This window comes from Miniopterus natalensis, chromosome 11 (assembly GCF_054644295.1).
Source record: "Miniopterus natalensis isolate mMinNat1 chromosome 11, mMinNat1.hap1, whole genome shotgun sequence".
NCBI lineage: Eukaryota > Metazoa > Chordata > Mammalia > Chiroptera > Miniopteridae > Miniopterus > Miniopterus natalensis.
Window position 1 is genome coordinate 50,183,947 of NC_142091.1, and position 24,488 is coordinate 50,208,434.

At 34.1% G+C, this 24,488-nt stretch overlaps 1 protein-coding gene across 25 annotated transcripts in view; it reads right to left on the reverse strand.

Annotated features, from left to right (window-relative positions):
• Positions 1–24,488, reverse strand: part of SOX6 (SRY-box transcription factor 6) — a 514,047-nt gene that overhangs the window by 232,076 nt on the left and 257,483 nt on the right. Inside the window, exon 7 of one of the 25 annotated variants that reach the window (XM_087821755.1) lies at positions 21,565–21,615. The exons of the other annotated variants lie outside the window; for them this stretch is intronic. Coding sequence (XP_087677881.1) covers positions 21,565–21,615 — 51 coding nt within the window. The remainder of the gene's footprint in view (positions 1–21,564; positions 21,616–24,488) is intronic. 25 annotated transcript variants of the gene reach the window in all.

Here is a 24,488-nt window from a genome sequence, read left to right on the forward strand (position 1 = left end):
CTGTTTGTGGACATGTACTGTTTTTCCCACTTTTGGACTATTAGAAATAAAGCTAATATGAAAACTCACTCATAAGTCTTTTTATGAATATATGTCTCTTTTGTTCCATCTAAAAATGGAATTTCTTCTAAAAGTGGAGTTATGTGCCTGAGCTCATAAGAAATTGCCAAAATGTTTTCTAAAGTGCTTGCATCATTTTACATGTCCACCAACAATGCATGAGAGTTCTAGTTGCTTTATATTCTCATTAATACTTCTTACATTAGTACTTTCATTTTAGTCATTCCAGTGAGTATATAATGGTATCTCAGTGTGGTTTTAACTTACATTTCTATTTCCTTAATGATTAAAGAAATATATTTTCGCATGCTTACTGAGCATTTACATTTCTTCTTTTGTGAAGTGTTATTCAAATGTTTTGCCCATTTTTATACTAGATCATTTGTCTTTTTCTTAGTTTTAAAAATTATTTTTATATTTATATAAAATTTATAAAATGCATGCATGTTTATATTATACATTATACACACATTTAAGAATTATTTATGTATATGTGATATACATCTTTTGTAAGATATATCTGTTGTAAATATTTTTTTCCAGTCTGTGGCATGCATTTTTATTTTCACAAGTTGCCTTTTGAGGAGCCATAGATTTTATTTTGATGTTATCCAATTACAAAGGTTTTTCTTTATAAGCAGTGTTTTCCGATTCCCACCTAAGAAATCTTTGTCTACACCAAGATCACAAAGACTTTCTCTGATTTTTTCTTTTAGAAGCTCTGTAGATTTGGTGTGCTATTTAGGACTATAATCCATGTTGAGTTATTTTGTGTGTGTAGGTATATTTCTGGATTTTATGTTCTGATATACTGATCAATTCATTATCTACCAATACCAACTATTTTGATTACTGCATTACTGTAGCTTATAGAAAGTCTTGCCTTCACATAGAATAAGTTCTCACATTTGTTCTATTTCAAATTTGTTTTGGTTATACTAGGTCATTTGCATTTCCATATAAATTTTAGAATCAGCTTGCTTGTCCAAAAAAAGAAAAAAACATTCGATTGTTATTGCATTTTCCTTGCATCTGTAAATCAATTTCAGTCTTATTATTTTTAATATAAATATTTAAAACTATGAATTTCCCTCAAAGTAATAATTTAGCTGCATCCCACATATTTTGTTAGGTTCTGTTTTCGTTATCACTCAGTTTAACATATTTTATAATCTTCCTTGTTATATTTTCTTTATAATGGATTTATTTAGAAATATGTGGCTTAAATGTCAAATATTTTGGAATTTTAAAAATTTACATTTGTTATCTATTTGTAATTTATTTCATGTGGTCAGAGGTTATGCTCTATATACTTTTAATCCTTTTATGTTTATTGAGACTTGTTTTATGGCCCAGAATATGCTTTATCTTGCAGATGTTCCATATTCACTTGAAAAAAAAATAATTATTCTGCAATTTTTTAATGTAGTATTTTAGGTCAAGTTGATTGACAGTTCTTCAGGTCTTCTCTATCTTATGGATAATCTATCTTTTTTTCAAATTTTGGAGGAGTTTTGAAATATTTAATAATAACTGTATTGTAACTGTCTTCTTTTTTCCTTTCAGTTCTGTAAAATTTTTACTTGGTGTATTTTGAACTTCTGCTATTAGATGCATACACATTTAGGAATGTTATGTCTTCTTAATGAACTGGCTGATAGGAAACAATAGTGATTATCTTTTGGAGGTTATAATTGGGAAGCAGAATGAAGGAGCCTTCTGGGACACTGGAAATGTTCTTTATCTTGCTATGGATGATTACATGAACATGTACATATATAAAAGTCTATCAAGAGGTACACTTAAGAGTGTACATTTTACCACATGTATGTTCTATTTAAATAAAAAATTTAAAAAATACAGAATTGTTACCCTATCATCAGGCTAATTCTTATGGAATATATTATATGGTAAAATGGAAATAAATTCTCTACTTTAGAGGTGAAACGTTTAACCTATTAGGTCTTCACAGACTACTTCTGTGATAAATACAACTCCACATAAGTCAAAAAGAGGTCATCTGATATTTGTGTATGGAAAGCCAGGTTCCTCAGAACAAAAACAGAAATAAAATTATAAGATCCCAGAGTATCTGAAAAGCACATGTATTTTTGTTTTGGTCGCCCCCAAAAACGGGACAAACCGTTTAGCTCATAAGTAAGATGACAGCTTCCATGTGACCGTTATTATGAAAAGACAAGTAGTTATAGAAATAGGAATGAAAAAATCCAGGAAAGGTAAAAAGTTTCTTTAACCTTTGATTTCAAATTCTCCAAACATTCACCCTTAGAATAAAGTCTAAGTTCCTTTAAACGGCTTAAGTGGTTCTGGAACTCGCTTACCTCTCTAAGTGTTCTCACCACCTACTCTTTTCCTTCTGCTCCATGCTGAAATTCTTTCAGTTCCCGCAAAGAACCAGATGCTACCTGCTAAATTATCTCTTTCCTGTGACAGTCATGTGTGCTCTTCACCCTGTCTGAAACATTCCACCACTTTCTTTTACCAACTGACTCCTATTCATTCAGTGACAATTTAAAAGCCGTTTCCCCAATAGCGTCTTCAGTAGGCTATTGAAACCCTATGCTACCCAAAGCATGATTTTCAATATATTTTATTATAACTACTTCATCATCAGTCCTCTCTGTCAGACTATAAGCTCTATGAGGCCAAGAAACACATCTATGCTATTCACTAGCATATCCTTAGTGTCTGGCATAGCCAATAGAACAAAGAAGGCACTAAATAAAAATATGTAGAATCAATAAGAAAGAATGAAGGAGGAGAGGATATAAGGTGCAGTAAATCTTACCGGGATCCTGAGGACAAGCAAACAGTACTTTGTACACAACTTGACTACTATGTTTATTTTCTGTAATTATTTACCTTTTGTTCTGCCATAGATTTCAGTTCTTTTTTTAATATATCAGCACATCTTGGCTATGCTTAAGGCACCAAAGAAAATACTTTTAAGGGAGTCACAGATCCCTAATGCCCAGTGTACTAGCAGTACTAAAGATCCAAATAAGAAAATCATAGGGGAAGATGCAATTTAAGGTTGCAGATCCAGGACACTCAGTAAACCCATCCATTCCAACAGGGCATGCTCCACTGGGAATTCTGCTATCAACTTTGGAGTTTTGTGTAGTTCATCTCAATAATAGAATACTATCCTTTATATGAAAAAGTGACCCACAGAGAAATGATAACCAGCTTGTAAGTTCAAAGCAGGCTGGTTAAAGCCATTAGTCTTAAGAAGAATCATTTCTCTCACAGCAAGGGCAGTTAATTAAGTAATCATCCACATTTTGAAAACTTCTACCTAAATACAAATTCTTTTTTATCATTTTTAACCTTACTTTCAACACTGACATTTTGAGTGAAAGGAGAATAAAAGCTAAAATTATGCTTTTGAAAACAAAAAAAGTTGTAGCCACAGAAAGGAAAATTATAGCTTAAATATGTCACCCTTTCTTATTATTTTGAGAGGAAACAGGAAAAATGGTAGCAAATTCTCAACTAAGCATTGTTCTCTGAAAAGTCCAAACACTGACCAGTTCTCTTGTTGCACAGAGCACAAAGGCTCTTTCAACAGCCCCATAGATCGCTTAACGATGAACTTCGTGTGCCTCTCTATCTTCTATTCAAATAAGGCAACAATTAGTGGTGTCAGAGGGAAGCCAGCTATGAACTAAACTGGAAGTCAATAATAGTATATGTCTAAATGTTTTGATCCTACTGTGAGCATCAAATGTGGGTACTTAACAATTTGTTACAATTAAATGGCAAGTCAAGCTTATCAACAATATAGTTCTATATTCAGTCAGTTCTCAGTATTCAAAGATTATGTACATATTTTGGTCTCAATAAAATTGCAACTAGTGGATTAAGTTCTGGAGACCTAATGAACAGCATAGTAATTGTAGTTAACAACACTGTATTATAAACTTCAAACTTTCTAAGAGACTACATCTTAATTGTTCTCACTGCGCACACGCAAAAGATCACTATGTGATGCGATAGAAGTATGCTGATAATTATGCTGTAATATATAAATGTATCAAATCAATACACTGTACATCTTAAACTTATACCATGTTATATTTCAACTATATCCCAATTTAAAAAAGGGAAAATACAGCCCTGCCAGCCTGGCTCAGTGGTGAGCATCAGCCTATGATCCAGGAGATCACAGTTTGATTCCCAGTAAGGGCACATGCCTGGGTTGCAGGCTCGATCCCCAGTAGGGGGTATGCAGGAGGTAGCCAGTCAAAAAAAAAGAAGAGAAGAGTAAGGTATTTAAAATAAATAAATGAAAGAAAGAGAAAGAAAGAAAGAAAGAAAGAAAGAAAGAAAGAAAGAAAGAAAGAAAGAAAGAAAGAAAGAAAGAAAGAAGAAAGAAAGAAAGAAAGAAAGAAAGAAAGAAAGAAAGAAAGAAAGAAAGAAAGAAAGAAAGAAAGAAAGAAAGAAAGAAAGAAAGAAAGAAAGAAAGAAAGAAAATATATACACATAGGCTAGATATTGAGCTGAAGTGAGGAAGACAGTTACCACCTAGGTGGGCAGAAAATACTTTTTTTTTTTTTTAATATATCTTTATTGATTTCAGAGAGAGGAAAGGAGAGGGAGAGAGAGATAGAAACATCAATGATGAGAGAGTCATTGATGGAGCCCGCAACCTGGGCATGTGCCCTGACCGGGAATCGAAGCCCCATCGCCTGGATCCTAGGTCAACACTCAACAGCTGAGCCACACCCGGCCGGGCAGAAAATACCCTTGCAATGCCTGAGGCCTAAGCTGAAATGTGGCATAGCTAAACAAACAAAACTAAGGAAGCCAGTCTAAAAGCGCACTCTCTGAAAGTAGAGACACAATGTCTCAGAGTGCAAGTCCTGTAATCATTAGCTATAGCTACAAACAAAAGGGTCATGTTTAAAGCAGTGAGCTAGCTGCACAGCATATCAATAAACTGTCATAAGGATGATAGTATATCTGTAGCTGTACAATCTTTAGAGTCATTGCATTTGTCAGGCAACAAAGTACTTTACACATGAAATTCTATTTTACATACAGGTGCTTCAAATATGCACATATTGCAGTATTGCCTTTACTGTGACTTACCACAGGAAGAAAAACCATGGTAACGTCCTATGGTCAGATCATTGACACATTAAGAACAAAGTGCAGAGAAAAATTCTTAGGTTTTTCCTGAATTTGATGTAAGAGTCTCAAATGGCAAAATAATTAGTTGCTAAGGAAGAAGATTCTACCACTTCAATCAGTTTCTACCGCTTTAACATCTAATCCATTCTCAAAATTCACACAAGTCTTGTCAAGTTATCCATTGACAGGTGATTTTCTTCCCTCACATCCCCTGCTGTAGTTTTTGTAAGATGTTTTCAAAATCCAAAACAAACATTTGCAAGAAAATTAAGCATTTTGATGAGGAGGAGGCTTGTTTCAAATGGTTTCTATAAAGGGTAATAATGGTAATAAAATAACAATGATGGTAATGAGTTCTAAGCTTAAAGTCTCCAATAGGAGTTGACAAAACTAAAAATTGCCTTGATTTCATCCTAATTTTCAGTGTCCTAAGGACCCATAGAGTTCCCCAAAATGTAACTCCTGGATCACAATGCTAACTGAACCCTATAATCACTCCTGTTGCCTTCCTGACCAAAGCAAAATTTCCAAGAACAATCACTTTGAGCTTACTCATAGTTGCAGTCATACTATAGAAATGGAAAGCATTCTTGCTTACTGTTTTAAGCTTTTGAGAGAAACTATTGTGAGTCATTGAAAATATTCTTGATACATCTTCAAGTAAGCTGCTCATCAAATATGGAGGAAAGGCTGATCCCTAAGTACCTGGGAGTTTGTATGTTTGTTTCCTTAAAGTCTGTAGGCCACTGGGCACTTGGCATTTTCAGGAACTGCAGAATATCAGAACACAACTGCAATCTCAAGTCTTATTTAAAATGGAATTGCTCCTTTCTTTGTCTTTCATAACCTTGACCAGTTATTTTGTAGAATGCTTTTCAATTTGGGTTCTCTAATGTATCCCCATTGCCAGATTCAGGAATTCCACAGAAATCACATTGTGAGTTCAGTGAATAATATAAGGAGGTACATGATGTTTATATTTTTATATATTAAAATTTAGAACCCTTTTTTAAAATTAAATCTGCATTTTGAGTCAGGGTTATAATGCCTTTCCTTACACCAAGGTTCAAGAGGAAGTCCTTTGTTTTCTTATAGAATATATTTTCATTTTTTTAACCCTTAGATCCCTGATCCATTTGGGGTTTATTCATTTATTCTTTCATATTGTACTAAGTATGCATCTGTTAGCTTTTTTCAGATAGCTACCCAGTTGTCCCAGCACCAGATATTTAAAAAGTCCATCTATACTCCAGTGACTTGAAATGCTAGCTCCATCAGACACTAAACTTCCACAAACACTTGGGTTTATACACTGACTTTCGATTCTGTTCCAGTGGTCTGTTTACTCATTTGCCTTTACTACATTGTTTCCCACGCTGTCTTAGTGTCCAGTAGGCTGCTCTCACACACATGCCCTTGTAGTTTTTAAGTATATTCCTAGTTATTCTTGCATATTTCTTTATCCATATGAACTAAAGTATCAATTTATCTAGCCCCATTATAAAAGCTTGATAGTACTGCAAATGTGTTAAATTTATAAATTAACTTATGGAGGTCTGTAATTTATTTTTATAGCACTATATCAATCTAGGTATAATTTTATATTTAGTTCATAAAAGTAATAATGAAGTTACCCTCCATTTTCAATATTCTTGGATGATTCATGGGGCATTGGTGTTTGAAGATTTGAAAGAATTCTACTGCAAAATTTCTAGGCCTAGCACATCTTGTAGGGGATTTCCTTGGCTAAATTTCTCTATTTTATGGAAATCAATATCTTTAAGCTTTCTATCTTTAATGGTATCAATTTTGGTAATCTGCATTTTCCTAAGAAATTATCCATATTTTCTAGGTTTTCAAGTTTATTTGCATACTAGTCTGAAAAGTGGCATCTTTTGGTTTTTACAATTCCATCTATTTTAGTTGTCATTTGTTCTTATCACTTGATATTTGTGTGTTTATATTTGTGTATTGTGCTTTTACCTTCATTTTCTTTCTAGGTAGTGGTTTATATTTTTATTAATTGTAAATGGTATTTTGATTTATTAATTAGATCAATAAATTTTTAATTCTCTACCTCATTAATTTCTGATTTTATTTTTATTATTTATTTATTTGTGCTTTCCTTTGCTCTATTGATTGGGGTTTTTTTCTAGTTTGTTGGGTTTTTTTTAGCTTGGAATTTAATTCATCTACTTTCATTCCTTTACTTTATTGATAAAATGAATTTTGATGGTAAAATTTAATTTTCCTCTGGTCACCTCTAAATGTCTTCCATAGATTCCAAAATATAGTGTTTCTTTATAATATTATTTTTATTCTGTAATATTCAGATTGTATTTCCCCTTTTGACCAAGACTTGTTTCATAGACGTTTTCTTTGATTAATTTTCAGGTAGAAGGGCCACTGATTTTAAATATTGTTAATGATCTAAGTTCATTTCACTCAATATCACAAATCTCTGTGATGACATAAACTATAAACTATATATAAATCCCTCTAGGGCAAGATAAGCTTTAAGAACACAGAAACCAAAGAAAGGAGGGAAAGTTGTCATCTATACACTTCACAAATAATAAATCCATTAGTTACTACTTCTGAACACTTTCAGCTTTTCTGCTACAAAATCCCTACACTACATTGAATTTTACTACCTATCTAAAATATAAATTGCATAAACTGTCTCAAAACACAATGTAAAGTGTACATATTACTACTGTATCATTAGAACTTACAAGGTTCTTTTTCCATGGACTAAAGCGATTTCACAATTGTTAGCAATTGTAACTTGGTTATTATTTTAAATCAACCAATATTTTTTACAGCAATTGTTTTAGATGTTGGTAAATAGGTAATGTGATTTTAAACCTCTACAGTTAATACTTCCAGAGAACATTGTCAGAATATATAAATTAAAAATGTCTTTTAATAAGTAAAATATTCAGGCCAAACTAAGTTCCCATACATATTCAGAAGAATTTCTAGGAACTTTCATTACTTTCTGTCCTCTAAGGACATTTTTTACCACTCCAATGTATAACTCCATCCAGCACAGTGTCATTTTGAGCAACAAACTTCCAAAAGAAGATGCTGGCCTTGAGATATACAAAAATGACACTCATGACTTAGTGATCAATGCTTTCTTATGGTTAAAGTCAAAATGTTACTGGCAAATGTTAGGTGTACTGGATTATACTTTCCCATAAAGAATTAGAAGGGAAATATTTCTGATTATGAAGGCATATCAAAACTAGCTCACAATTTTCTCTTTCCCAATTACTAATTAAATGAGCAAAACTAATTAAAAATCAGCCAAAAATAAATAAATAACCAACAGCAACCATACCAGAAAAGCAAAATAACTAAATATAATAAATCTTAAAAAACTCGCAACCAAGGTAAGAATCAGAGATGATGTGGTTAACAAAATGCTAAGAATTGTCAATAATATTCCCAAATCTGGAAAGAAGCAACCTGAATGAGTTTTATTATCTTTTTCATCATCAGCCTAAAGTGTTGAGGCAAAGAAAACTAAGAAGAAATAGATAAAGTAAACAAGAGGGTCATTTCTGGCTGACAGATGTTAAGATTCTAGGTGACACAACAAACTTAGGGAATGGCCCAAAACATATCCTCCTGAATGAATGGTAAACCCTGACCCTATTCCCAATTAGATGGATTGAGCGATGATATAAGGCAAGTCATGAAATATCCGAAAAGACAGCCCAGCCCCCAAATAAAAGCTACACAGTCCCTTAGCTGAGTTCTTCCCACTTCTACTCCACTCTCTTCTCACCCCTGAGAAATAAGTTTCTCAGATTTCCAAACAGAAAAAGCAAAGAACCAACAAAGGGGAAATAGATCCATAATCTTGGAGATATGAAAGTATGAGAAAGAATATTATACTAAGGAAACGTGTCATTCACATATGAAGGTGAAAAGCAGGGACACTCAATTGGGATAGAATTTTGAGAATACTACACCCCTAAGCCTTTCTTGAGATTGGGAGAGGAGCTTCTCATAAATGAAATTCACTCAATTAAGAGAGAAAGTGAAATAAAGAAAAAGAAAAGCTGTGGTAAAATAACTAGTATTGATTGCATTCATATACCTATAGAATAAACACTAAACAACTGTGGGAATTTTAGTTACATTTAGTTACAAAACAATGTAAATGCTATAAACTTTGACAATGCAAAAGTAGCAAAATAACTAACAAAAAATTTGAAGTCAGTGGTGGAGATCTGGGAGAAAGTATAAGAGTATATAATGCCCTTATCTTTAGAAGCATGAATTCAACTGTTTCCTTTTAAAAATAAATATGTAGCTTTTAAAATAAACACATAATGAGGAAAACCTCTTAATTTTTCATGTCTTCCCCCACTTTTAAACCTTAAGGGAAATATTTTAGCAAATATCTCTAATGCTGAAAATAAACATTTATTTGGGATTCAGAAGCTCCTTTAGTTCTAGTTCCTTTTCTATTTTGTATATTAGAATCAAGTAAATTAAAATGCATCCATTTCTATTTACAATAGCATCAATAATCTAACCTCATTTTTACAAAAGTCTTTTTTTTTTATCATTCAAAATATTACAGATGCCCCCTTTTTTCCTTTTTTCCCCATTGACCTCTTCCACCCCGCACCTACTCCCCAGCCCAGGCCTTCACGACACTATTGTCTGTGTCCATGGGTTATGTATACATGTATATAAATTCTTTGGTTAATGTCTCCCGACCCACCCACCCCCACCTTCCCTCTGAGAGTCATCAGTCTGTTCATGCTTCTATGTCACTGAATCTATTTTGTTCATCAGTTTATTTACACAAGTCTTTCAATCTGTCCATTAATTCATATGCAACTTACTCATCTGTCTTATTTGTATAAATGTGTAAGAATGATACCTATCTAATATTAATTATGGTAATTTATAGGTAGTGGTACTAATCTTTCTATTTTTTATTTTTATATTTTTCAACATTAATTTCTCCCTCAAAAAGATATGTATTTTAATAAAAACATACAGCTATTTTTTTTATAAACTGAAGCAAATATGCCAAGAGATTACCCATGTTTAATTCTGGGTGGAAAAATATAAATGATTATTCCCTTCTTTGCAATTTCCTGAATTTAACTTTAAAACAACGATAAGATTCAAGATGCTCTATTCATTATGCTGCCCAAACAGGTTCATCTTCAGCATGCAAAGTGATACTGCACAGGTCGCGCCTGGACTTTTTTACTCCTCAGTATTTTTAAACAGCTAACCCATGGACAGTAGGCAAAAACCTGAACTAAGTCATTGCCCCTGAATCAATTATTAGACCTTTCAGCTCTCAGTGACAAATTACCAGCCCCTCTTGTGGCATGGAAGTGTGAGAGTACAATGGCAGGTTAGGCCAGGGGCACTGGAAAGCTGTAAATCTTACTTTCAAAATCTTCCTATTACTTCAGAAAAAAATAAAGGAAAAGCAAGAAAAAATTAACAGATACAGAGTGACAAAACCTTGAAAATTCTAGAATCTAAGTATGGGGACATGAGGACTCATTATACCATTCTCTCCCTGTTTTTTTAGCCTTAATATTACACACAGTAAGTATTCTTTGCAATTCACAAGTTCAACTTTGGAGCAAAATACCTTAAGTCAACTGATCATTAACATTGTATTATGAATTATTTTAATCAAATAATTAGATCTTTTCCCTCCTATTACCTAAGATCACTTATATAAAAAGCCTATTTGATGAGGAGAATGGAGGCAAAAGTAATTGAGAGAATGGGATATCTCAGCAAGGGCAGCCAGAGACAGTAGCAGGGTTGGAGAAAGGGTAGTAACCTATGCAAGGACAAGAAATATGTATATTTTGCTTTCTTTGAAAATTTATCAAGTTTCTTGTTATCACTTGAAATCATTTTGTGCATTGTCTTGGCTTTCCTCACAGCAGGCAGTAAATACTCTCTGAGACATAGTAAAAAATAAAAATGGATTCATATTCTATTTCATGCCTACTTGCAGTCTTGTGGTAGACTTTTATTCTATTTCTACCCACAGTGGTAATAACAACTAACAGTTATGTAGTACTTAATACGGGTAGCACTTGACATTATATTCTATACATTGAAATAAGAGCTTTAAATGAAAGAATTCCATCAATATAGACAAGTCTGTAGGATGAGTCCAGTGAAATTTAGAAACTACCCAATAAAAAAGCTGTGGCACATATATACAGTGGAATATTACTCAGCCATAAAAAAGAACAAAATCTTACCATTTGCAACAGCATGGATGGACCTAGAGGGTAATGTACTAAGTAAAATAAGTCAGACAGAGTAAAACAAATACCACATAATTTCATTTACATGTAGAATCTAAAGAACAATATTTAAAAGAAAAAGAAAAAAAAACAGAAACAGACTTATAGATACAGAGAGCAGACTGATGGTTGCCAGAGGGGCAAGGTAGGGCAGGGGGCAGTTGGTGGACTGGGTGAAAAAGGTGAAGGGATTGAGAAACACAGTCATGGGAATGTAAAGTACAGCATAGAAAATATAGTCACTAATATTGTAATTACTATGTATGGTGCCAGTTGGGTACTGGAAATATCAGGGGGAATACTTTGCAAACTATATAATTGTCTAACCACTATGCTGTACACCTGAAACCAATACAAAATAATATTAAATGCTAAAAAAAAGGAAGGAAGGAAGGAAGGGAGGGAGGGAGGTGAGGTGAGGTGAGGGGGGGGGGAGGTGAGGTGAGGGGGGGAGGGGAGGGGAGGGGAGGGGAGGGGAGGGGAGGGGAGGGGAGGGGAGGGGAGGGGAGGGGAGGGGAGGGGAGGGGAGGGGAGGGGAGGGGAGGGGAGGGGAGGGGAGGGGAGGGGAGGGGAGGGGAGGGGAGGGGAGGGGAGGGGAGGGGAGGGGAGGGGAGGGGAGGGGAGGGGAGGGAAGGGAAGGGAAGGGAAGGGAAGGGAAGGGAAGGGAAGGGAAGGGAAGGGAAGGGAAGGGAAGGGAAGGGAAGGGAAGGGAAGGGAAGGGAAGGGAAGGGAAGGGAAGGGAAGGGAAGGGAAGGGAAGGGAAGGGAAGGGAAGGGAAGGGAAGGGAAGGGAAGGGAAGGGAAGGGAAGGGAAGGGAAGGGAAGGAGGGAGGAGGACTTCCCCAGAGTGAGACAGCTTATATGTAGTAGAAATGGGTTTCCAACCCAGGCAATCTGAGTCCAGAGCCTGCGCTCTTAACTACTAAATTGATGTTTACTAAACTTTTTTCTAATATTTTCTGAAAGTCATTCAAAATTCTGAGAGGAAACAAAAATATGACTCCTCACGTTTTCAAAAATATAAGTCCTCCCTCAGCAAAGTTAAAGATTCTGGCAAGCAAGATTAATCAAAAGAACTAAGCTAGAATTGTAGTCATAAAACAGACTGTTGCTTGGCAACCCAAAAGCCACCCACAGCCCCCTTCTCCACCTACTTTTGACTAGAGAGGCTGCTGAAGCAAAACATTTGCTTTGCTAGTCTCCTTTACACATAGGGTCACTGGCCATGTGATCTAGTTCTACACCATGAGCCTGCTATGGGGTTTCCGGGAAAGATTTTCCCACTTTGATTTTTTAAAAAGAGGTACACATGGAATAATGCTCTGCCATGCACCATCATCTGCTCCTCTCTCAGAATGTGGAGCTGCCATGATGAAAGGAAGGCCAGAAGAATTGCAGGGATACATGTCAAGTGCTAACATTGTTACCCACCTATACCAACACCAAAAACTACATTCAAGTTTCTTGTTATGTGCAAAAATTAAACACCTATTTCTTTAAACTAAGGCGGGTTAGATATTTTGTTTCGTTTGATACTGGCAGCTTAAAGCATTCCTAATATAAGTTTCACCACTTTAAATAGTTACGCCACCTGAAGCATAACAGCCTCAATTTCCTCATTTGTTGCAAAATCTGAAAGAGATAACATTTGAGAAACACTTAGTTTTTACACAGAGTGGTTGCCTAGAAAAAGATAGTTTAATCTGAGCTATAAATGTTCATCATGTCTAGCAACACTTTACGGGAGAAACTAAATGTCAATCACTTTTACTACAGAATCCTCGCTCTAAGGCAAGGCACCTAAGGCTATGAGCAGACTATGTGCCATGGACTGAAATATGTTCCTCCGAAATAAATATATTAAAGTCCTAATCCCAATGTCACAGTATTTGAAGATGGGTCCTTTGGGAGTTAATTAGGTATAGATGAGGTCATGAGTTTGGGACCCTCTAGATGGGATTAGTGTCCTTAAAAAAGAACACCAAAGAGTTTCTCCTCCCCCTCTCTTCCCTCCCTCCCTCCCTCCCTCCCTCCCTCACTCCCTCCCTCCCTCCCTCTTCCCTCCCTCCCTCTCTCTTCCCTCCCTCCCTCTCTCTTTCTCTCCCTCTGTCCCCCAGCCCTCTCTCCACACCCCGTAAGGACAAAAGGAGAAGGTAGACATCTGTGAGCCAAGAAGAGAGCTCTCAGCAGGAACTGAATCAGTGGGCATCTCAAGCTTGGACTTCCCAACCTCCAGGACTGTGAGAAAGAAATCTCTGTTAAACTCCCCAGTCTATGATATTTTGTCATAGCAGCCCAAGCTGACAAAGACACTATGTGAACAGCATCTTCCACAAAGAGGCCAATAGGACAAAAGGGAAAAATTGCCCTGCTTAAGTCTGGAAACTTCCATAAGTACTTAACTAAAGCTGAATTCTGTTCTTAGGCTACCTACCTTCCATCCATCCCTCAGCTGCAAGCAGTAACTGCCTCAAAGGCTCCAAGTCTTTAGATCACGAGTGGGAAAAGAAGACCTCACACTGAGTTATCTTCCTTTCCTCCTCTGCTGGGGGAAGAGAGATGTGGAACCCTCGCTTGACAGCCAATTTTCCTCATAGTTTTCTATACAGCATGCTGGTTCATCACCTTGGGTTTGGAGGTATTCAACATGGTGGCAAATATGGGTTCTGTCAATTATTTACTTTGTGACCTTCATTAAGTCAATTTTATCATTTGTAAAGTAAGGACAATTATACTATCTATATCTACTAAATGAGATCATGTATAAAAAAAAACAGAGTTCCTCATGTGTCTGTGTAACAGAAAGTACTTCACCAACATCAGTCGAAAAAATGACAGAATCAACGATGAACAGTGAAGGCAAATTTTACCCAAATATTACAAAGGTTTCACTCACCTCACCTCAGTCATTTAAGAGGAAAGATGAGCTCACCACTTTTTCTAGGACTGTTCTGCCTAGTTTATTTTTTAAATGTCAGAAATAAAAATATTTTAAAAAGAAAATATACAGTTTATTTTTCATTTTTTTATTCCAGTTAACTTCCTTTTAAATAAACTATTCCAAGTGAAATCTAATTATTACCTACCTGAGGGTTTCCAAGTTAAAAACAAATAATGTTTCAAATACCTCAACGAGACATAATTACCTAATGAGTTTATTATCCTATAAACACTACAATAATTATGACCTATGGTACAAACATAAAACAATACAATCTACTTTCCACCCACAACTGCACACTTTACCTGATCAAAACTACATACAACTAGAAGATATTACTCAGAGCTCAGAGCTCAGATGCCAAGATTCCGAACAAGCCTTAACTTGCACCTGCAAACGGCTGGTGAATGCTTCTCTTCTAGGTAAAAACTAAATTAAGCACAGAGATTGGGAGCCCCAAAACACCAACAGCAAGTTTAGAGTTTGGAGAGGGGAGAAAAGGGGAGGGGTTAGATAATCTAAGTGGTAAAAGAAAACCTATAGATGAAAATAATGAGTTTTAAACAAACAACTTGGACAGGAATGAAGATTAAAACTACAAACCACTTTATCAGAAAAGGCTCAAGCCCTCAATGACAGCAAATTCTTATATATTGTCAAATAAAGCTAGAATACAGGCCTAAATCTGAGCAGGTAAAGAAAACTCCAAGGGCTCCAAAAAGAGAAACCCAAACAGAAACCACGAGTTGACCGATACTTCATGCTCCTGCTCTTCTGCATACAGGGTTGAAGGGTAAAGGATGACAACACCGTGGAGGGGAAAGGAAGCGCAGGAAGACTCCTGTGGACTGAGGCAAAACACTAAACCACCTATGTGAATGGCTTTGTTTTCTTTACAAAGTTCTATCCACAAGGAAACTGCAGGACTCCCGATTCTTACGCCAGAATGCTGCAGTTTCTACGTTACCACTCTATCACTATTAAAGATTTCATTTACTTCAGTAACAATGAAAATGTCCTGCTATTAAAATACCACAGTTGACACACCTTAAATGTCACAAAGGGGATTTGAGAAAAACAAGTCCAAAGGACAAAAACTGGATGCTGTAATTGGAGACCAAAAGTCATTCAAAACTTGTTTCTGGATTATTTCAAAGTTTTATATGACCTGTTTTAAATTAACATATACAAAACAAAATGATCTAATAAGTTTGAAAAATTTAGGGTAACTCAGTAATCCTTCTCTCTCCAGATTTTAGATTATTTTTTTTAAATAATATTATTTAGTGCCTTACTTCTATGTGATTATTTCTGAAGACTTTGGCTATTATAGTTATATTCCTTCAAATGCTAAATATTACAGCATGTATTTGAATTTCATCTTCATAATTACAATGTTGCTTACTAAATATCTTTAATAGGTGTGCCCTGCTTAACTGCAAAAATATCATGCTTTGGGTTCCTCAGAGAATCAGATAAAAACTTACATTTTAAAATAACAATATTTCAGATAAGATATATGCTATGTCTACATGCCGAAAGTTAGTTATGAATTTCACAATTTAAGTATTATGCAATAAAATACATTAAAAACCTAATTTTCCATTTTTATTTGATTTAGCTTTTGGAAATCAGTCATTTTTTCCTTAATTTATGAAGATAAAAATTCCAGTTTAGTCAATACATATTTTATGCATTATAGCTTCATCACTGAGTAATGAAATTCTATACTGATGAGGCATACCAACTCTTGAAAAATCTACATCTGATACCAAATTCAGATTTTTCTTAAGATAACTTAAATCAGAAAAGGGTGAAGACAATTTCAAAATTATCCAAAGCTTCGGTCCCTCCATGGCTGTTTGGATACATTGTTTTTCACTGTTAAAACAAACAACAAAATCTATGAAGGAGAAGTGACTTGATCAAAAAAGAGCAGTTCCCTTTTGAATGCTTGACTCCAGTAATCCTATTGGCCACACTATGGACATGTGTCTATATTTTAAGCATTTGTGTAAGCATTAGAGAGTTCTTTGAGATGTCAGTTTTGTAAAAAATGTAAAGTAATTTTGATGCCAAAAACGGTATCAAATTAGTTTTCCCCACAAAAATTTTGGATTTGGTCTTTCATTTATCAAAAACAGAGACCTCTGTAAAAGGAGCAGCACTCAAATTGGTTAGCCCACCAAAATGCTAAAATAAAAGGAAAGCTATGATACTTTATTTGAGCTGATTTTTTTATAGGAACCGTATGTATGACTTTCACTTTCTAGAAAGTGGTTTTCTCTTGAACACACATCAGAACCATTCATCATAATATAATTGCAAGTTGTCAGTCAGGGCCGCACCCTTCTCCTTGTGGCAAACCGCCAACACATCTGTCAGAAGCACTCATGAGCTTCCGTGTGCTATTGTAATGCTCTACAAAAAGAACAAGCCTGTTCACCGATTTCACATTTTTCAAGCAAAACAATGACTTGCTTAAAACCCAATCCAAATGAAATTGCTGTGTCTCCCTATAGACCAAGAGCTACTTTCTCACCCAAGCGACTGATCGTACCAGAAGTTAAAGGGAATCATTTACCTTGTACAGTGATTTCATTATGTACTGGACACGAAATTTTAAAAACAAGGAGGCATGTCTGTTGTATAGCTATGTGTGTAACTATAAAACATGCATATATTCATAATTGCTTATAAGAACGAACTCAATTACATACTTCAATAAATTCCTTTCCCTTAAATGCCTTCCTTCTGTCATACAAATACTGCATATTGACAGAAACCAAACCCATTTTTAGTAAGAACAAAATGTACTCTGGTATTATCACAAGTCAGTTCAATTATCATTGATTTAGATGGTCCCTACAATCTGAAATATCAACTCTCAACAGAATAGAATAGTAGGAAGAGGGTAATATTCCTGTAGCTGCCATTAAGTAAAAGTCAAAGAGAGGTCTTCTATTTGTTCTATAGCTAATCTTTCAAAGAAGTTTCCAAATACCAGGAGAAGTCAAGTCTAAAACTTTAACACCAACAGTATAAACCTCTTGTAAAAAAAAAAAATTAGATCCAAGATGCCAAATGTTCATAAGTCATAACTTTTCAAATTGCTTTCTGTTCTATGTGTTCAATTGCTAACTTGCCTGTGTGCTTTCTCTCTCTATGTAACAAAGTAGAACTACTATGTAAAGGAAGCTTTTTTATGTTTATTTACCTGCAGATTTGAATGAAAAACACATGACATAGTGGTATGAAAGTTTTGAGTATCCTTTTCCTACAAGATAGAGCAATCTTTTCACATACACAGACATACTTATATTTTTGTATACTATTCATATTGATATCAATGTATGTGACTTTTTCTTACTGTGTTTCTCAGAAACAAAATTAAAGTTCTCAAAAATGATGGAATTGATGAAAACAAAAACCCCAAACCCAGTAACATTTTACTAGCTCTCAATCATCAATAAAAAATATATTTAATAGATAAACATGTTTTATAGTTACCATAGGTGGTAACTATACCAAACACACAGCTACCATACTAATATCTGTTGCTATCATATGTAAGTCAGACAAGTGCATTTCAATACTTTATCTTACTTAACTTTCTTTTTTTTTTAAATATATCTTTATTGATTTCAGAGAGAGGAAGGGAGAGGGAGAGAGAGAGAGCTAGAAACATCAATGATGAGAGAGTCATTGATTGGCTGCAACCCGCAACCCGGGCATGTGCCCTGACCGGGAATCGAACCCCAATCGCCTGGATCCTAGGTCGATGCTCAACCGGTGAGCCACGCCCGGCCGGGCTTAACTTTCTTTTAATGTTTTAGTTAATGGTGTCAGGTAGGTGATAACATAACAATATTACAAAGGATTCAAGATCATACAACAAAAATTACAATCTTGAGATTCAAAAACAAATCATGATACTTTCATGTATATTTTTACTGAATTATATGCACATACAAATATAAAAATAACATACATATGTTATGATATATGTTATGATGTATCCCCTTATACTAAAAAGACACTACAGATTTGGAAAAAACAGGGATACAATTAGGCACAGTAGTGCAAGAAAAAAATAATTTAGGATGCCGTAGAGCTCATGACTCTCAACTAATATTTGTAGCAGCAATGCTTTTTTATATAGCCATTTCACAATAAAATATATAGTCATGAAACCCAAATTAAATACCTCACATCTATCCCTTCCAGTGAAGTGAAAAGAAACAATCAAGCAATCTTTTACTGAGTTTGATAAAAGGATGAAAAACATCTGCATTTGACAAAATGATCAGAAACCATGCCTTCAGTCTTTATTGGAAAGAATATGTACAGATATTCATTTGACTCACTTCACACCAATGAACTGACTGATTTTCTAGAATTAAGATAGTTTATTTTAAAAATATGTTTACAAGTAAAACTACTGAAACAATAAATATGAAATGATCGTGCAGTGGAGATTAACACAAGATTTTCTTGAATAGGGAAAGTAACACTGCCAATTTCATCAGCTATAATTTCTTCCTTGATACCCTTATTTTAAAATGGCTGCTCTCCTAAACATCAGTTTTGCAAGAAAAAAAACTTTTCTTTTTGTTTTTTAAAAAAATGTTTTTTTAAATCCTCACCTGAGGATATGTTTTTGTTGATTTTTAGAGAGAAAGGAAGGAAGAGGGAGAAGAGAAAACATGGATCAGGCACCTCTGCACAGGCCGGGCTCCAGGATGGAAACTGCAAGCCGGCTTTGTGCCCTGACTAGAATCGAACTCGAGACCCTTCGGAGCGCAGGACAGCACTCCAACAAGTGGAGCCACACTAGCCAGGGCCAAGATAAAAAACTTAATATTCCAGTTTTAATGCAATGGTTTTTTTGCCAAAATTTATCACCAATATGTTCATTTACTTAGAAACTGTTTTCAATTAATTGCTTCATTGTGGTACTATTTTAAGAAAGGAGAAACTTTGTAGGAAGTCAAACCAACAAATGCAAGTCACCAAAAACTGTCATCATTAGGCATCATAAGACTTATCCAATGCTAGATAAAAAGTTTGAATCTGTAATGTTAATTTTTAATTAAATAGTATAAATTGTTTTAAAATAATTATAATAAAATTATAAATAATTTGTTTTATAATAAAATCCAACTCTTAAAAATCATGTATAAGACCAGCAGGTAAGAATATCATAAACTCTTTCTTTAAATTAGCAGTTAAAGCACATATTTCTGTATCTAAGAACTTTTCATCCTGAGCAGGTTTTAAAGTCTATTTGAAATTTTTTTAAATATATAAATAATTCATTATTGTCATATTCCTTTTAATTATTACTTAGACAATAGCAAAGAAAGAGTATGAATTTGGAGATTATTTAAGGAAAATCAGACTAAATAACAATCCACAAATATGTGTACATCAAAAAAGGACACCTTTTGATAATTCATTATCAGTTAATCAGCTATAAAAATCAAGGGTAATTTTAAGCCACCTTCCTAAAATTAGTGCCCTCACTACCTGAAGTCTAATTATACACAAGCACACACATATTTGCCTAATATTTTGGCAAAATTACAATACAAATTTTTAAATCATCCATATTAAAATGTGAAATCAAAATTTACTAGGGGTTTTTATTAGAATACATATACACAGAGAGCAAAACCTGTGACAGATCCATGAATCTTTATATATAACTTTGCTAAGGGTCAATGCCGAATATAGAAAGACTTTTACTTCAATACCATTCAGTTCGTATCAACTGAATGGCAATATGCAACCCAAAATTCAGGAAATAGATGACTCAAATGGTACGCATGTAAGAAATAGGCAATTTTCACTATAAATAATTCATAAACAAGAAAATGTGGCAAATTACTTTTTAAAAATAAATTTAAAATATTAAAACAGAAATAAAACATTAAAAATATTGGATGAGATTCTTGAATGATTTTGTAACAAAAAGTATATGATTTTGTGTTGCACAATGGAAGTTCACAAAATAATTGCTTAAAAGGTGAAACAATTAATTATCCTACATAGGGTATGTCTAGATAGTTTATCAGAAGATGATTTTCTTTAAACCACAATAAACACACACATACAAAAATACACAACATTAACATAAGAAGATTCTTTCTAAAAATGCTTAAAAGATAATTTTTGAGGCTTTAATTTTAATTCAATTAAAGCTAATAAAAGTTCTTTGAAATATTCTTTTATTTTGACCTTATGCTATTAGCACTAACAGTATAAGAAATCCCTTCAAGTAAGTGACATAAGCAAACATATAACTATAATAAGAATGATTACAGTTACCCTATTTTCCAGCACTATTTTGCATGACAAAAAAATACTTCACTCAATGGTAATAATGTTCTATAATTTCATTTACTAAAATAAAGTTCCCTAGATCCCTGTAATTCTCTATTAAACAGCTATAGTTTAAAATAACTAAAATATCTGACATTTTGAAAGAAAGATAAGATCGTCTGAAAAATATAAAAGACCAAGTTCAGATTATAATTATGCATAGTTTCTAATACTGATATTTAAATAATGTGCTTATGCTTAATAGTAAGGCAGAATATGTTTTTCTTCCTAAACGAAAAAGTGTTATTTTCAACCCTAAAAAGTTAATCCAGTTACCTAAGACTACAGATACCCTCTCAAGTCTACCAAATTGCCTCTGGTATCTATTGTAGTAGAGATCAGCTGTTTGAGCTAATCAAATAATCTAATTAACAGAGTTACTATATTCATAGTGCATGGATTATTAATTTTCATAGAATTTAGGTTATTTGCTACTGAACATAATTTAGTTTTTATTGCTTTGGGAATTATTTCATAATTTGCAAATGTCATCATCAAATCAATAGGCCAAATATCTGCTAAAAGAGTGTTTGACAGAATAAAAATAAAACTAGTTTAGCTATATCTAGATAAATATTTTCAAACTTATACACTTCAAAGAAGATGCTTTAGTTCCTTTCCACTCTTTATTCTATTCTCTCCTTATTCAGGTTTCTATCATAGAACTTACTATTTTATATTAATATAACTCTTCACATTCACTCACCCAACAGATATTTATTGATCACCTCCTCTGTCTCAGTCAATGTGCTAGGCTCTAGAGAGAAGGTGAATTAAACAAATAAGGTGCCCACCCAGCTGAGCTTCAGTTTAGTGGCAAACACAGGCACATAATGAGGCAAATACGAAAGTGTGCTCCCAGCGCTATGGCAGGGGAAGCACAGCCGCTGTAACAGTCTATGTCTGTCAGTCTGCCCGCATCCGTAGCAAACCTACTCTCCACTGCTTCCCTGCGAGTCTCTTCCAGTCAAGCCGTACTTTATTCCAATCTCTGTCCAATGTGCCTCTCACTGTGCTCATTTAATGTGTTGAACATTCTGAATTATTTTTTCAGTAATGATGAAACACGGGTCCTAAATTCTAAACATCTTCTTACTTCTTCGCATTTATGATCATTTGCACATATTTAACGTATATTTTTAAAGCACATAGCATATACTTCAACTCTAAATTTTATTATAAATTATGACTTGTTATATGGCACAGGCAATTTCAAGGTTTATTTGGAAGGGTAGGTGCAGTTCAGTGAAGCTAACTGGGCCATAAATAAACCAAACGTTCCAGTTTTCTTTCATCAAATATAAGGAAAAAATGACTTTAAAATCTCAGTTAATTGGATCACACCAAACATAAATCTAATTGACTACTTTTTTTTTGCATTAAACTCAGAGGAAAGAGTAATTGTAAAAAAGCTAATTGATCAATAAGAAATTTAAAAATAAAAAATGTCCAGGGTGTTAACTTTCCAGTGCCTGGCACTGTACCTGGCACACCACAGGAGCTCGATAAAGATAGGTGAATGAATGAGTGAATGAATTAATGAATGAACAATCCACCCAGTTTTCTATACATTCCATCATATTATATCATCTGATGATCACAAAGACTCAGTGATACCTCTGAGATGTTGCCTGATCATGAATCAATACAAATTTATTGATTATATTACTTATACTAATCTGCTATGGCAAGAAAATTGCCTAAAATTTTTGTAAACATTTTCAATAGGTATGAAAACGAATGGCTTTTCCGATGAATGCTCAGCAAATAATATTCATTTGCATTATTTAATTTATCCAAGCAACCAAAATTATGATGTAGAAAAATAGCATTATAAATTGTTTTCTGTATTATGTTTTATAAAATGGTAAGATGTATTATTCCAAGATAAAAATACTGACAAATTTAAGAAAGTGAGCTTCTTGAAATATAGCTTAAATCATAGGTTTGTTTGTTTGTTTGTTTAAAAATAAACTGAACTTCCAGTCATTGTCTTATTTAGTGCTACTGAAAGAGGATTTCCTTCTCTAACAAAAGAATGCCCCTTCTGGACTTCCAGAGTCCACTGTAATTTTCATAATAAGGTGCTAGATAAAAGCGTCTGCTATCAGTGTAGCCTTGTGGCTAAGCAATAACAACAAAAGCCTGATGACATTTTATGAACTGCCCATGACTTCCCAACAGGTACACCTGAGAGCAAGAACCTGCGAGTGCTTATCAATGACAGAAATACTCCAGGACAAACTCATAAACCAAGCTGCAGGTCAAACTGCCTTAACTAAGATATTCCTGTCTCTAATACGATAGTCAATATGTTCAATGAAGCATTTTGGGCCATGTGAATTGTTATGTAGATTACTGCCTTATAAAAAACAATGCTAGCAGGCATATTCTAAGGAATTACAAAAATGCTCTTACCGTATTCATTCTACTTCCTGTGCCTCATCCCTATTTTCCATCTTTAAATTATCGCAACCTTATGCTCATCTTTGATACAAAGAATGCAAATGAAGAATATTCATATCTATTAAACAGTAGCAGCAGAAAATTAGTGTCTATTTTATTATTTTCTGTATGTTTGACTTCCTTCATTATTCACATTTTTTAAATTAAACTTTAATCAAGGCAAAAAAGTGGTGGGATAGATGAAGTAAGAAGAGCAAATATTGATAATTTTTGAAGTTAAATGATAGGTGCATTAAGAGCTCATTATATTCTCTACTTTTGTGTAATTTTGAAATTTTTCTATAATAAAAGACTTTTACAAAAAAATGGTTATTATGAAACTATAAGAAAAAAATCAAAATCTGACAATTTTCAAGCACTATAAAAATAGAAATATACTTTCTTGTTGCTATTGACATGGTCAGGCAATGAATCAGTGAAATGTAAACATTCTGATGAAATAAATCATGCAAGAGAATATTAACTTATTTGATAAACTATTTGGGGCAAAGGAATATGCTGTATTATACTGTACCACCTTTTAAAACCTCTTCTCTTTTAATCTCTCTCTCTCTCTCTCTCTCTCTCTCTCTCTCTCTCTCTCTCTCTCTCTCTCTCTCTCTCACACACACACACACACACACACACACACACAAATGCATGCTCCTCCTAAAGTGAAAATTCCTGTCCTGAAAGAACCAACTCACATCTTGAAGACTAACAATAGTCAAGTAAAGCACAGGCCAATGAGTTTACCCAGTTCTAATCAGGTAAGTTTGTAATACAGGTTATCTCAAACAGAGGGTCCCATTACACCCAACTACTCTACCTGGACACCATGTTTACCATGTTGAATGGCAATACGGAAGAATAGAAAGTTCACTGAAGTAGGTACCAAGTGATGTAAATTTTTACTTCAGCTTACCATTTATTAGCTACTCAACACATTAATCATTCATTTCCTTATTTCTAGAATAGGGCAAGAATATCTGCCCTTCTTCCCACTCCAAATCTTTATGATACTGAAATAATGCATGCGAAAGCCCTTTACAATCTATAAAGTAGTCTGTACAATTAGAACATTAGTAACCTAACATACGTAGACTCAGAGAAATCTTGGTGCATCCATTTATATAAATTAAAAACCATTATACATTTGACCCCACACAGGGAAGCTTTGTAGGA